At 53.9% G+C, this 13,328-nt stretch overlaps 4 protein-coding genes across 4 annotated transcripts; all 4 read right to left on the bottom strand.

The window, feature by feature from the left end:
- Positions 1-44: 44 nt before the first annotated feature.
- P170DRAFT_159297 (uncharacterized protein) lies at positions 45-1,001 on the bottom strand. Its single transcript, XM_024842557.1, has one exon. The coding sequence runs from the start codon at positions 957-959 to the stop codon at positions 465-467; it is 495 nt and encodes a 164-aa protein (XP_024706365.1). The 5' UTR covers positions 960-1,001; the 3' UTR covers positions 45-464.
- Positions 1,002-1,143: 142 nt separating this feature from the next.
- Positions 1,144-5,940, bottom strand: P170DRAFT_406612 (DNA-directed RNA polymerase). Its single transcript, XM_024846640.1, has 2 exons — positions 4,823-5,940; positions 1,144-4,758 (listed from the first exon to the last, which is right to left on the bottom strand). The coding sequence occupies exons 1-2, from the start codon at positions 5,603-5,605 to the stop codon at positions 1,462-1,464; spliced, it is 4,080 nt and encodes a 1,359-aa protein (XP_024706364.1). The 5' UTR covers positions 5,606-5,940; the 3' UTR covers positions 1,144-1,461.
- A 363-nt stretch (positions 5,941-6,303) lies between these two features.
- On the bottom strand, positions 6,304-7,620 carry P170DRAFT_406608 (uncharacterized protein). Its single transcript, XM_024846639.1, has 3 exons — positions 7,017-7,620; positions 6,652-6,926; positions 6,304-6,573 (listed from the first exon to the last, which is right to left on the bottom strand). Exons 1-3 carry the CDS (start codon positions 7,489-7,491, stop codon positions 6,349-6,351), a joined length of 975 nt encoding a protein of 324 aa, XP_024706363.1. The 5' UTR covers positions 7,492-7,620; the 3' UTR covers positions 6,304-6,348.
- Positions 7,621-8,063: 443 nt separating this feature from the next.
- Positions 8,064-13,065, bottom strand: P170DRAFT_159248 (sulfite reductase (NADPH) subunit beta). The gene is made up of 3 exons (XM_024842556.1): positions 12,886-13,065; positions 12,638-12,777; positions 8,064-12,574 (listed from the first exon to the last, which is right to left on the bottom strand). The coding sequence occupies exons 1-3, from the start codon at positions 12,914-12,916 to the stop codon at positions 8,174-8,176; spliced, it is 4,572 nt and encodes a 1,523-aa protein (XP_024706362.1). The 5' UTR covers positions 12,917-13,065; the 3' UTR covers positions 8,064-8,173.
- Between the last annotated feature and the right edge of the window lie 263 nt (positions 13,066-13,328).

Genomic DNA, 13,328 nt, shown 5'->3' with positions numbered 1-13,328 from the left:
CACCCAGGCATAGAGGATGCGGGATATGACCATGGGCGATGTGGGGGGTGGGAAGGGAAAAACAAAATACGGGGAATGATGGAAGGGCCGTAAGGCCCCAGCTTCCAAAGGAAGTAGGAGGAAGTCGTCCGGGGTAGAGAAGACGAACGAGATCGACTAAAAGAGAGATAGAGAGACCGAGAGGGCGGGATTAGAGAAGGGAAAATCACGAGAACGGCGGACAGGACCAGAGGAGAGAGAGGAAGAGGAAGAGGGATCGGACAGTCAGAAGTGAACCATAGCCGAGCAACAGCGTCGGGTTCGGGAAACAAATGGAGATGTGGAGGACAATTAGGCGAATCGCAGCAATGGCACCGTTGGGGAAACGACACGAGGCCCCCAGATCCTGGCAAGCCGGGGAAAGGAGACTAAAACACTAGACTAGTCAGGCGATGCAGCATAAGGGGACTTGGTAGGGCCGTCTGCTAGTCGACTTTAGCCTGGTCTAGTGGGTGCACGAAATCAAGAAAAAAGAGGGAGATCAGGCCATCTCGAGCCCGAGCGAAAATTCTCCGACGGTTGAAGCTGAAGATGCAGATATAAATATAGACGCCGATGAATGAAGATGGAGATGGAGATGGAGATGACGATGACGGTGGAGATGACGATGACGGTGGAGATGACGATGACGGTGGAGATACAAAAGGAGAGAAAGATCGAAAACCCGACAAAAACCCAAAAGAAAAAGAAAAGAAAAGAAAAAAGGCGGGGAAAGTCAGTGACCTGCCGGTTCGGGAACAGTCATTCGGGGCTTCATCCGACGGTGAAAGCAGAGCTGGAGTCGCGGGGAGACAAGAGAGGATCCCAGGGCCTCTCGGTCGGGTAATATCCATTGTCCAAGGACTACCGGCAGCAACATACCCCAGAACCCGGGATATGATATGGCATATGCACTCTGGCCCCCTCGACCCCAGCCTCATGCCCGTTCCTACTTTAGCATCGGGCCAGGAGTCGGATGGATGGAAGGGCTGGATGCCAGCTCGTCTTTGACCTCCTCGTCTCCTGCAGATCGCTGGCTGCTGTTCAGCCCGTTTTTGCCTAAATTACCCCGGACTCCCGCCTCCAATCACTAGCCGAGTCGTACCTGAAGGTGGTGATGTCCGAGTAGAAGTAGTGGTCACATTATTATTTACAAGCTCCCATCGCTATATACTTGCTGTCAATATATACACCCCTCTTGGCTTCGATGAGAGCCTTTCTTTGGCCTCGTTTCGCTTTTCCATAAAATCCATCCCAACAAACAACGTAATGTACAAGTGTCCAGTATACAAGGGAAATATCACAACAAGCACGGTCCAGCTCGGATAAAGTGCCAGGGAAGATCTTCCCCCCTGGTCATTTTGATTCTGAGGGAAACCGGTGCATCAAATCCAGCCAACGCCAACCCAATGCGTTCGTAAACCCGGTCGGATGAATCACCCGTTAAGAAAAGAAGTACTTGCTGTTGCGGATCCGCGTCAGATCCCAGGTTCCTCGCTCGGGGACCTCGCGGAACCGCAGAGGAAGCCAGAACCAGATGCCGTGGTACGTCCCCCTCCTCTTCGGCTCCTCTTCCCCTGCGCCGTCTGTCTCGTCTTCGCCAGCGGTGTCCTTCTGAAGGTCAACGAAGCTATCGAGGCCACCCGTCAGACTCGCGATCGCTGGATCAGAGACGTCTGCATCCATTCCCCAAGTTCTCCGCTCGGCCGCCTCCAAGTCTTCCGGCACGTGTCCGACGACGGCTTCGCCAAGCGAGCTGGCGATGTTCAAATCCTTGTCGGTGGCCCCTAATTGCTCGAAAATGCTGGCCGGCGTGATCATCTGGCGACCCTGGGCCTGGAGGTCCGGGTCGTCGGATTTGAGGAGCTTCTGTCTCTTGCTCTCGGCCAACAGTTCCTGGGTCTTAGAGGTTCTTTTGTGCCGTCGATAGGTCCGGATAGCTTTCCCGAGGGTGGTGTTCGATTTGACCTTGGCAAGGAACAGGTTCTGCCCGTATCGGACTTCAAACTCCGCGGCGAGTCTCTTCACCACGTCGTCGGAATGCATGCGAACAAAAGCCTCACGGAGAATCTCGTTCATCTTGTCAACGTCCGAGGCATGGGTCCAGAAGGAATCGTGGACTGCCGAGAAGGTAAGACCGGCTCGGTAGCATGCGGTAGCAGACATCATCATATGAGTGGCGTCAAGGGAGTGAATGAAATTAGGGGGAAACGCTTGAAGCTGCTTGCGCTTCGAAACTGTCGCCGCCGAAGTCGCGTCGACGATGCTCAGGTCCTGCAGACTGGTAGGAATACGTCGGGCTTTGCGGGTACGATACGGCTGAACGACAGGCAACCCCAAGGGAGTCGTCCAAATAACGGTGGTCCGGAACTGTTCGGCGGGGTCAGACCCCTTCTTTTTCGGTTTCTTGGAATCGGACTCGGATTGGGGCGTCAACGCCTCCATCGCAATTTCGTCGACTTGTTCGGGACTGATGGACTGGGTGATACGGCTGGCACAATCGCCCAGCCAATACTGGATCTCGTGCGCTCCGTTGAACATGGTTCCCAGGGCCTCAAAGATCTTGCGAGCGATGTACAAAGCTCCGTCTTTCGCTTGCTCGATGGAAAGATCGGGATAGTGGTCGACAAGTTGCCTGCGCACTTGCTTCATAGCCCCTATAAATGTCACGCCGTAAACGTTCGTCATGACAGTCTGCTTGACAATCTTTCTGGTGACGCGTCCATGCAGAAGCTTGGCCGATGGCTCCCCCTGTGCGGCTTCGGCCGCAACGGCTTCCTTGACGAATTCAGCGACGCCAGTATACACGTCGGACGGACGGTCGGAGGGTTCCAGATTCACCTGCTGGGCACCGACCTTGTCGCCACCCAGCGCTGCGTAGTGTTGTAACCCGTTGCAGGAACCATCCTGGTGAATCGGCAGGCGCGACAAATACTCGGTGGGATCCGAAAGCTGGAGAGCGTTTCTCAGTTCACAGCACGCCGCCAAACATTGCCAGGGGTCCTCCGCTTGAAGCCACCAGCGCTTGCCATGCAAGCCCTGGTTAGCGGAATCCAAAATGTCGTCCAGATGATCCGTGGCAAATTGCTCCCTTTCCGAAAGACTGGCTTTATCAAACCCGGCCAGATTTGCGATTTGGATTTTCAACCACCTCATCCCACCGGCACCAAGGGGCTTGGCCTCACTGAATAGAAGTAGACCTCTCGCATTATCTGCACCCATCTGGTTCAGATACACCGGCAGTGGGTAAGCACGGCCTCGGAAATCCATGTTGTGGGGAAGATAAAAGGTCTCGTTTAGGTAAGCTCGGGCAACTTCCAGTTGGAAATTTTGGAAGCAACGGTTCGAATGCATTCCAGATCGGCGGTTCTCGATATCGCGCATGACAGTCTGCCATTTCCTGACGGCCTCGTGTCCTTCGTCGGGATGAGGTCTGGGAGGGTGAGGCAGATCAGGATGCAGGGGAGCAAGGTTGGCGATTGCTTCGCCCGAGTTCCAAGCCTCAAGCATGACATTGAACACATCGCCGTTGATCGTCCACCCTGTGTTTCCAAGGATATCCAGGCTCGAACGCACCTGTTCAAGCCCGTTGTTTTGCAGCGCGGCGACTATATAAGATGGCTGCAGTGATTCACCAGGCGTCGTGCGCACAATGGAGTTCTTGTACATGAAATAACCGCCGTCTTTATATTCCTTCCAGGGCTTTGGTTTGCAAAGCATAGGAAGGTGGCGACCCAAAACATCGGCAGGGGGTTCTTTGGCAATAAGTTTCACGACCTCTGGGTTGAGATGAATGTAGCCCTGACGCCGTCCCCAACTGATCTCGTAGGAGTGCTGGAATGCGGGCTGCATAATAGTCTCCTTCTGCTTCGTATCTGGGTCTTCCATCGACGCGGGAACTTTAGCAGCATCAAAGAGTAGACTCATCAGAAGCGCGCCAACTCTAGCCCTCACTCTCGACGACCAGAAACTCATTGAATCATCTTTATGCAGGCTTTTGACGAGACCGTGCCACCGTGACCGGCCATCCTTCGTTTTCCGGTTCGATAAGATATCCTTCATGGTCTTAATCCGCCGAGTCTCTGCGTCAGGTACCTTGCGAAGTGCTTCCTGGGCCATCAATTCGTCCTGCAATTCTTTTCCGATCGTCGTAACCACTGCGGCCACCTTCATGCCCTTTTCCATGCCTCCGCGAGTGAAAGTGGATATCACAGAAAGAAGAGTAATCGCTGCGAGTTTCTCCGGTTCAAGGCTCCGGAGATAGACCCCATAATCTTGGCGTTGCTTGTCATCAAACGTCCGTGAAGGCTTTTTTTGCAATTCGTCTACCAGCTCGAGCTCCTCTTTGATTTTGGAGACAAGCCCCGAGTGCCACTGGCTCATGATGGGACCGAATCGTTTATTTCCAGTTGTGGTGTCGATGCCTGACTTTTGCATTTGATCGAACTCGTGGCGCCAGCGTTCTAGGGACACTCTGATGGAATCAGTCTCAAGTTGTCGCTGTCGAAGTTGGGTATGCAGTTCCTGGTTCTGTTCCGGTGTGTATGTGGTGTTCTCCGGCATAGTGATTCCGGAAGAACCTGAGAGCGTAGAGAGCGAATCCTTCAGAGTAGAGAGACCTAGACCTTTCTGATCGACGGGTCTGACTTCGGCTGGCGCATCCGGTGCCAAAGGTATTAAATCATCCTGCTCAACATCCATACTACCGATTGCAACTCGTTGAAGATCCGAAGAGCATATCTATGAAAAAGAGGGGTCAATTAGCGTTCCAAGATATCAAGGACTGAAGGCAGCGGGCACCAACCTCCGACAGTTCACCCAGATCCAATTCCGAGAGGACGGGAACGGCAAGAACTTCCTCCTCAACACCTGCCGTCTTCGCAAATTCCCAGTATCTTCGCACTGTTCTGTCACGTTTCCCGCTGTGCAACATACGCAAAGCCATGCGCAACATCACCGCGTAAGTGGTGGCATTTGGCTGAGAACCCCCGTTAGGCATATCCACTTCAAACCATCTCTGCAGAGGTAAGATCATGCTGTGTTGCCGCGTCACGATCATGTGCGACACCATCGCTTGCAGATAGCGATTGTGTAAGGCAAGACGCGCATTCGACCCGACGGGATGGAACTCGCTGAGTCGGTTGATCAGGCTAGCAGCGCGGTCAAACTGAAAGACCTTTAAAGAAATGTCCAGATTTGCCATCATCTCCTCCTCATCACCACCGATGCCTTTGATAAATCTAAGCGATCGTGGCTGTGTCTGCGGGGCGTCATTAATAATGATTAGAGACGACGGGTCAAACCCTGTCGTGATGGGTGGAAACAGAGAAGCCACCCGGTCATATTGTGTCTCGGGGTACAGCCCTTGTTCCAGCGCCGACTGATCTGCAGAAGTGGCGAGGTTCCGATTCGACTGTAAGGATGAGAGGCGAGAACGCTCCTGGGATATCGTAGTTGGTGCATTCGTTAGGGGATTCGGTCGGCTTGAATGAAACCGCAATGTTGCCTTCGTTGGCGACAACCGGCAGCTATTCAACAGCCGGGGGTGAGGCAAGGCAGTTTTTTGACGAGCGACTCGGGACAACATGATTCAGGAACAACGCTGAAGCAACTGCGATTGAAATTATAAAGTAATAAACGGGAGACGTGAGGACAGGATGAATAGAGAGAAGAGATAGAATGGAAAACTTTTCGCAGTATGCAAGCAAAAAAGACAGAACGATAACTGGAGCATTAAAATATGCGAAATGGGATTAAGACAGATTCTAAGGGAGAAAAAAATGAGATAGTAAGATTGCCAGCGAGAAAAAGAAAGGTCGTCCACGCTGACGAGCCGGCCGGCAGCCCTCCTCTGGCCGTTGTAGGATGACAAGGAAAAGAAGTCGAAGATAGCGTGGAGGAGAACGCGATCGAAAAATCGTCGAGGACGGAGAAATCGGGGAGAAGAGAAAAATAACGACGGCGAGACCAGGCGATAAGGCACCGGGCACGTGATCTTAGGCGGTCGGCGGGTCTGCGGGCGCTGATTGGCCGGCGGGTCTTCTCGAACGGTCGTCTTTCTTCGATGGACTCTCCTCCAGGTTCCATACACTGGGTTATAGTACTCCCTAGGAGTGCTTCTGTCTCTCGATCGGTAATCTCAGGCCAATTCTCCGGTCTACAAAGCTCCTCTAACGTCGAAACAGTCTTACGGTACCCCCGATGGTGCACGACCTCACACACGATCGCTACACAAAAGTTCCTTCTACTTCCGGCTCATCTGCAAGCCATGCCGTTTCATGGTTTCATGCGTAAACTCATGTTGGACTTTCATTCGGTAGACTCGAGTATCTATCCCTCCTCCGGATTACCCTCGGTGGGCTGCGTTTGTTCCCCGTGTTTCCTTCGATTCTGCTTCATCGCCCATCCAGTCATCTCCGGCCGTGCTGGGTCGATTCGCGGCGCACTCATCGTATCCAAATAATCGTCGCTGTTAATCGCCGAGTCGAGCTGCGGCAGGTTCTCTGGGTCTTGATGCATCATGAAACTCTCGTAGACGTGCCACGACTCCTCGGTCTGTACGGAATGAACATGGGTCAGCAAATCCCCGAAACAATGCAAATGGAAAAATCAGTGTCCACGGAGCAATCTCACCTCGGCATCAACCCAGTCGTAGGAATTCCATTTCTCATCCTGCATCTTCTTCAGAAGGTTTAGATTGCCAGCAACCATGGCTCCCTCGCTATCCTCGGCCGCCTTGATTTTCACATCGATGGCGCGGGCTTCACTTTCAGCCGGGCGCTCCTCGTCGCCGTCCTTTCGACCCTTTCCACCCCGACCCTTCGTGGGAATATCATCCAGCGCATCAAGGTGGTGCAACTGAGGGTGTAATTGAACAACAGCAGAGACAGGAGAGAGGTGTAGATTCTCTGCCACGATCGTTAGCGCTCCAGATGACCAGGTAAACCCCGTAGGCTTCACACCGCAGGAAAAGACACATCAAAAAGGAGAGTACTCACTCCCACGGAACGCAGCCAGCATGTAGACCGGATCCCCATTCTCAGGAGGCTTAACACGACCTCCCAGGGTCTGCATGCGCAATAAAGACGCCCCCTCGCCGCCTCCCATCCCGCCCATGTCCACGTCCCCGTTTCCCTCCACCTTCACCTTCCCTCCGGTGCCGCCGCTGCTAAAGCCCCCCGCCATACCAAATGCGCCTCCCTCGCGGGCGCTGCGGCTTTTCTTCAGTGCATCGCCGTACCGCAGGCCCTTGCTGACATCATAGTTAACGCGCGTGTTGATCGGGACGTCCACCTCCACGAGGCCGGTCTTCTGCTTCATGCGGAACGCGGCGGGTTTCTGGCCATGGCGATCATCGTAGGCATCGTCGGTCGGTCGGTCGAGGTACTGCAAGACGTATCGAGAGATTTCGGAGTCGGTAAGGAACACATCGTAGGATGCGATGACGGGGTCGTCGGACTCGGGGGATTCCATGGCTGCGGTTGGGGGAGTTAGAAGTGTGTGGCTATAAGAAGGATGCCATCCAGAGTGTTTTTCCGATTCAAGCAAATTGTCGGTTTAGACCGACGAGGTGAACACAATTCAAGTAAGTTGGGATCTTTTCTTCTTTTTTTTTTTTTTTTAATCCGCGAAACCGGCGGAGAACGTTTGATAAGCGGGGGGCAAAATCTGGCTATCGGGCTCACCGCTTGCCTTATGGGGGTTACGTAGTCCTCACTTCAATGAATGGAGTCAATTAAAAGGGAGAATCTACTCGGTAGTATCTTGTATTTAGCTACGGAGTATTTTGAGAGATTTGTAGTGCAACGTTGACTTAATAAGGCACATTATCAAGCGGTTGGTCCAAGGTCCGGATTACAACACAGCATGTAAAAAATGCAAGCATATTTTGGGCACCGCAGTATATACAGACAAGATGCAGGCGTCAGGGTCATAATGAATCAAGATGTCCACTGGGGGAAAACTTCAATCTAAATCACAACAATGCAAATAGGCATAAAACATAGATGGTCATAGCATTAGAATTGACATGTCCAACATTAAAACAAAATCATCTTTTCTTTTTGAATCCTTTACTCTTCTTCCTCGTCATCTTCGGCAACCTGTAGAATAGTCGGTTAGATCGGAGGTGACAAAAAATTCTGGAACGGTGATATTAACTTACTCCTTCGTGGAAGTTCTGTCCATCCGTCGTCGCCTTGATCACGCCGGCGCGGATACACCAGTCTCCGAACCGCTCGGGCTCTTCGCCATCGGTGTTGCGCTCACGCGAGTATCTCCGGAGAAGATCCTTCATGATATCCAGGATTTCATCCTCCTTGATGGAAGACCGGTAGAGCTTGTTCAGACGCTGTCCGTGGTAGCCACCGCCAAGGTACATGTTGTACGCGCCATAAGCCTTACCAACGAAGGCGGCTTCGGCAAGCCAGGGTCTGGCACAGCCGTTGGGGCAACCAGTCATACGCATCACAATGCTGTCCGAGGCCAGACCCACCTCCTCGAGGGTTGACTCCAGCTTGGAGATGAGGACCGGCAGGTAGCGCTCAGACTCGGCCATTGCGAGACCGCATGTAGGGAAAGCAACACAGGCAGACGACGAGAGACGCATGCCGCTGAAAGCGGTGTTGTCGAGCTTGTACTTGGCCATCAGCTCCTTGATGGGAGGAAGGTCCTCATCCTTGACGTTGGACAGGATCAGGTGCTGGTTTCCAGTGAGGCGGAACTCGCCCTTGTCAAGAGTCGCCAACTCACGCAGACCAGAACGCATCTTGAACTCTGCGGTGTCCTCGATACGACCGTTCTCGATAAAGAAGGTAAAGTGGTTGAGACCCTTCTCGTCCTTCTGCCAGCCGAAGGTGTCGACGTTCGAGGCAAATTTGAACGGGCGAGGCTCCGCAAACCGCAGGCCGTCGGGAAGGATGGCCTCAACCTTCTCCTTGAAGCCCTCGACGGTCATGTCATCGATGGTGTACTTTAGACGAGCGTGCTTGCGGTTCTTGCGATCACCGTGATCACGCTGGACAAGCATGATCTTCTCACAGAAGATGTGAGCCTTGTCAGCGGGCACATATCCGAACATACGGCCAGTCTGGGGGTAGGTCTTCTTGTTGTTGTGGGTAGCACCCATACCACCACCAGCAAGAACGTTGAATCCTTCCAGGTGTCCATCGGAGCCCTTGATGGCAATCAAACCGATATCATGGGCGTAAACATCGGTGTCGTTGTGCGGAGGAATGGCGATAGTGATCTTGAATTTACGGGGAAGGTAGGTAGGTCCGTAGAGCGGCTCGTGGTCGACGATAGCATCTCCGGCGACCTGAACCTTCTTATCATTGTCATCCTTCAGCCAGATCTCGTGATAGGCGGTCGTAGATGGGAGGAGGTGATCGCTGATCTTCTGCGCAACAGCGTGGGCTTCGCGGTGGTATGCGGAGAGCTCCGGCAGCGAACTGCACATGACGTTTCGGTTGACATCACCACAGGCAGCAATGGTAGTCATCAACGACTTGTTGATGGCACGCATGGCGGCACGGAGGTTACGCTTGACGACACCGTGGAACTGGAAGGTCTGTCTTGTTGTAAGCTTCATGGTCTCGTTGCCGCAGGAGCTGCTGATGGCGTCCATCTGCAGCCACTGAGAGGGGGTAGCGACACCACCCGGCAGTCGGCAACGAATCATGAAGCTGTAGGCTGGCTCAAGACCCTGGGCCTTGCGCTCATCACGGACATCACGATCGTCCTGCATGTAAGTACCGTGGAATTTGGTCAGCTGCTGGTCACTGGCGGAAATGGCAGCGGTAGACTCGTCCAGCAAGCCCTCGGCGATAGTGCCACGCAGGAAGTTGGACTGGATCTTGATGTCTTCATTCGTCAGCGGTGCGGGCTCTTCGGGCAGACCCTCGACCTTGTCCACGCCCAAAGCTTGCCAGAGACGAGGCTCCCATTCCGAGTAACCGGTCTGGTAGGCGTCGGGGTCTTGATCGTCACCAAGGCCAATATCTGCGAGCTTACGGCCTCCGAGGAAAGCAACGCGAGCATCGAGATCCTTAGCAGGCTTGTTGTAATAGATCTTGTCTTCCTTTCGAGGCCAGTAGTGGCTATCACCAAGACCAAACACGGAGTAGTTGATGGCAGACAGGTCCAAATCACCCGAGCTCTTCACCACTTCCCACAGGCCGCGGCCGTTCATGGGGAATTCTCCCTGGCCTGCAGTACTGCAAATGAAAACCACATTCTCCTCGGTGGACAGATCTTCGATCGGGTAGTCATCCATGGCCAGGACCATAGTCTTCAGACCACGAGCACGGCCTCGGTTGCCCAGTCGCTTGGCCAAGTTCTGAGCGTTACCATTGTCCGATGCGAAAAGAATGGTCAGAGGTGCACCGAAAAGGCCCTCCAAGAGCTTCTCATAGGAATCCTTGGCCTTGCGCTTCTGCAAAGCACGAACCTCGGTTCCATAAGACTCGGAAAGAACGGAAGAAAACTTGGGCTGACGGTTCATGAGTTGAGTCAATTGGTTATCCCTTCGGAGGAACTCCTCGAGCTCGCGCTTGATACGTTCTGAGTCAAGCTCAAACTTGGGCTCACCCTGCTCCTCGTTTGCAGGGTTCCAGCGGTAGAGAGGCCAGTAGCCAAGATCAACGGCCTTCTTAGTCTCCTGCAGAACGGTGAGAGCGGAGTCATTCTCCTGGTTGTAGGGCAGATAAGCAAGAATGACGGAAGGTCCATCGAACTTCTCGGCCTCGGCCATGGCTTGGAGGACCTGGGTGTAGGAACCGTAGACAGCAACGGAGGCAACATAGGCATTGCCAAAGTTCATGGCGTAAAGCCCGATGTCCTTCTTCCGGCGCGCAGCATCAGCAGCAGCACGCTCCGAATAAGGCTGCGAATCAATGACAAGCATGTTCACGTTAGCACCGGATGCCAGGACATGGTGGACACCGGAGTTGCCAAGGTCATAAGCCCAGGCGTCCGAGCCCACAAGCCAAAGGGTTTCATCGTAGAAGAGTTTCTTCGATTCGAGGAGCTGTCGAGACAGCTGGGATCCGTCATTGGAGAGACGGGCGATAACGTCGGCAGCCAGCTTGTTGGCCTTGGAGGGGTCATTGGCAGCAAGGGCCCACTTGGAAAGCCATGTCTTGGGTCCCTCGGTAGCGAAGGTGCTGGCCTTGGAGGCCTCCTCGACTTCCCGGGCGAAACGCTTACGGCGCTCCATCCTGGCGATCAGGGAACCAAATCCATACTCGGGGCTTGCCGCAATGGTGTTAGAAACACCGGCGTTCTTCGAGTCCAGCTGGTTGGCGATGTGCAGGCGCTCTCCAAAGAGCTGGTCCAGAATCTTCAGGTACGCATTTTCGATGTGAGGCTGCTCAAGGGGGGTCTGGATGGTAGGGATCTTCGAGCTTCCGACCTCGAGGTTCTGGATAGGAGCGGCGGTCTCGAGGTTCTGAACAATGCCGCGAAGAGCCTGGACGGAGGTAGAAGGCTCAATGTATCCAAGTCGGTAGCCAACGATTTTGGGGCTGCGTCCGCCAGCAGTAGCCGGGGTCAAGCTCGACAAGAGATCCATGAACGAAGGACCCCATTTCGTGGTTTTGCGGACCTGCTCCAAGACAGCGATTTTCTCAACGGAGCTCGGGATAGAGTTGGCAATCTGGCCTCCAACCCAAGGTCGGTAAAGACGGGCAGTGATCAGGCCGACGTTGGCAAGTTCGGGGGCAATGTCCTGCTTAGCCAGAACATCCACGAACACACCCGTCGAGCCGAAGACAAAAATAGCTGCCTTGGCATCGGCGGGGCCAGTGTATTCGATAGCATTGTAGTTACGCCCCACAGCTTCGGACAGCACGTTCCAAATCTGGGTCGTCCATTCAAAGATATCGGCTGCGCTGACGGGACGCACGGAGGAGTTGTCGACGGTGGTGGCTGCAGAGCTCGTAGCACGGCTGTCCGTGCTGCTGTCTCTCCGCGAAGATCCAACGGAAGAGTTGTCCACACTGACGCTCGAAGGAGTCTGAGATGGCTGTGCCGGAGCAGAGGTAGCCTCGGTCTGCTCCTTGCTGCTGCCCTCCGCCACTTCCTCGGAGACAGTGGCAACACGACCCGAGTCGGCGTACAAGGTCTGAACACCAAGGCCATCGGCATGAGTAGCAGTGTTTCCACCCAGGTGCAGTAGCGTCTTCACGACGTCCACGTTTTCCTGGGGGATGGCCTCATCACGAGCCGAGTTCGCAGGGTCGAAGAAATGGATGACACCCTTTCCGGACTTGCGAGCCAGAGCATGCGCTGTAATAGCAATGTCTTGCGCCTCCTGGGTGGTCTCCGAATGCAAGAAAGTGAAGCCACACTGCCGTATCGAACTGATCACCGAGTAGTCTGGGAACGGATAGGGCTCCAGGGCGACATGGATGACGACGGGGTGGTTCGCCAAGCGGTAGAGATGAGGAATGGAGGAAAGAAGGGTCGACGAGCTGGTAACAACCGAAACCGTACGACCTCCCTGCAGAGGATGGAAGGCAGAGAGAAGAGGGTCTTCGTTATATCGGACGGTCACCACCTATGACAATTGTCAGTGACCGATCGCTGTTATTTCGGCACCCTGCGGGTCCACCACACTTACATCCGTCACATGGTGCGACAGCAGGCTCTGAGCCTTGGTCGCATTGAGAGCCTTGAGAGGCTTGCTAAACAAGGAGTCTGCTTTGAGAGAGGGCTGGACGGAGAGAACGACGTCGCTGGCCAGGTAGGCAACTCTCGCCACTGTGAGAAGCGATGAATCATCAGTCCTCGTTCAATAAAACAGTCCAGAGAGAAGAAAGCTGATCAAATAAAAAATGGCAACAGGAAGGAACTTCAGTGCAGACATACCAGCTTCTCCAGCAGTGGGAACGGTCGCCATGTTGACAATTGCCGACTGCGCTACTCACAGCGCCGAAGGTGGGATGGTACTTCGACTGCAATTGACGTAGAGAACTGGATATCACCGCACACGGTGACTCCCCACCCAATTCAAATTCAGCAGAGGGTATGAAGGTGTGGGAAAGAACAGGAGAAGATCACAGGCCACGACGCAGAAGTCATGGAAATTTTTAGCTTGATAGTTTCCCGTCTCCCTTTTTCTCTGGTGCGATCAACTCTACCAGAAAAGCGGCGGTTTAGTTCTCCATAGAACTTTTGGGTGAATCTCCGCCATCGGGGATGGATCAGCAGCCTCCTGATTGGTTTGCGATCACGACATCGATGCAAACCGGCGCGGGCAGCCTCTGCAAACATGCCGCATGGGGCATGGCGTGGTCATCCCGTGACCTGCA

This window comes from Aspergillus steynii (assembly GCF_002849105.1).
Source record: "Aspergillus steynii IBT 23096 chromosome Unknown P170scaffold_3, whole genome shotgun sequence".
NCBI classification, from domain to species: domain Eukaryota; kingdom Fungi; phylum Ascomycota; class Eurotiomycetes; order Eurotiales; family Aspergillaceae; genus Aspergillus; species Aspergillus steynii.
The sequence above is the reverse complement of the archived record's forward strand: the minus strand, read 5'-3'. Positions and strand labels throughout refer to the sequence as shown.

What these genes read in the sequence shown, in the direction of transcription:
- P170DRAFT_159297 (XM_024842557.1), bottom strand. Translation starts at nt 959, where the DNA reads ATGAGGCTGGGGTCGAGGGGGCCAGAGTGCATATGCCATATCATATCC.
- P170DRAFT_406612 (XM_024846640.1), bottom strand. Translation starts at nt 5,605, where the DNA reads ATGTTGTCCCGAGTCGCTCGTCAAAAAACTGCCTTGCCTCACCCCCGG. An exon ending in ATCTGGGTGAACTGTCGGAG is followed by an intron (nt 4,759 to 4,822) that starts GTTGGTGCCCGC and finishes TCTTTTTCATAG; the next exon opens with ATATGCTCTTCGGATCTTCA.
- P170DRAFT_406608 (XM_024846639.1), bottom strand. Translation starts at nt 7,491, where the DNA reads ATGGAATCCCCCGAGTCCGACGACCCCGTCATCGCATCCTACGATGTG. An exon ending in GCTGGCTGCGTTCCGTGGGA is followed by an intron (nt 6,927 to 7,016) that starts GTGAGTACTCTC and finishes CGATCGTGGCAG; the next exon opens with AGAATCTACACCTCTCTCCT. An exon ending in ACGACTGGGTTGATGCCGAG is followed by an intron (nt 6,574 to 6,651) that starts GTGAGATTGCTC and finishes CATTCCGTACAG; the next exon opens with ACCGAGGAGTCGTGGCACGT.
- P170DRAFT_159248 (XM_024842556.1), bottom strand. Translation starts at nt 12,916, where the DNA reads ATGGCGACCGTTCCCACTGCTGGAGAAGCTG. An exon ending in TCCCACTGCTGGAGAAGCTG is followed by an intron (nt 12,778 to 12,885) that starts GTATGTCTGCAC and finishes CGCTTCTCACAG; the next exon opens with TGGCGAGAGTTGCCTACCTG. An exon ending in TGTCGCACCATGTGACGGAT is followed by an intron (nt 12,575 to 12,637) that starts GTAAGTGTGGTG and finishes CAATTGTCATAG; the next exon opens with GTGGTGACCGTCCGATATAA.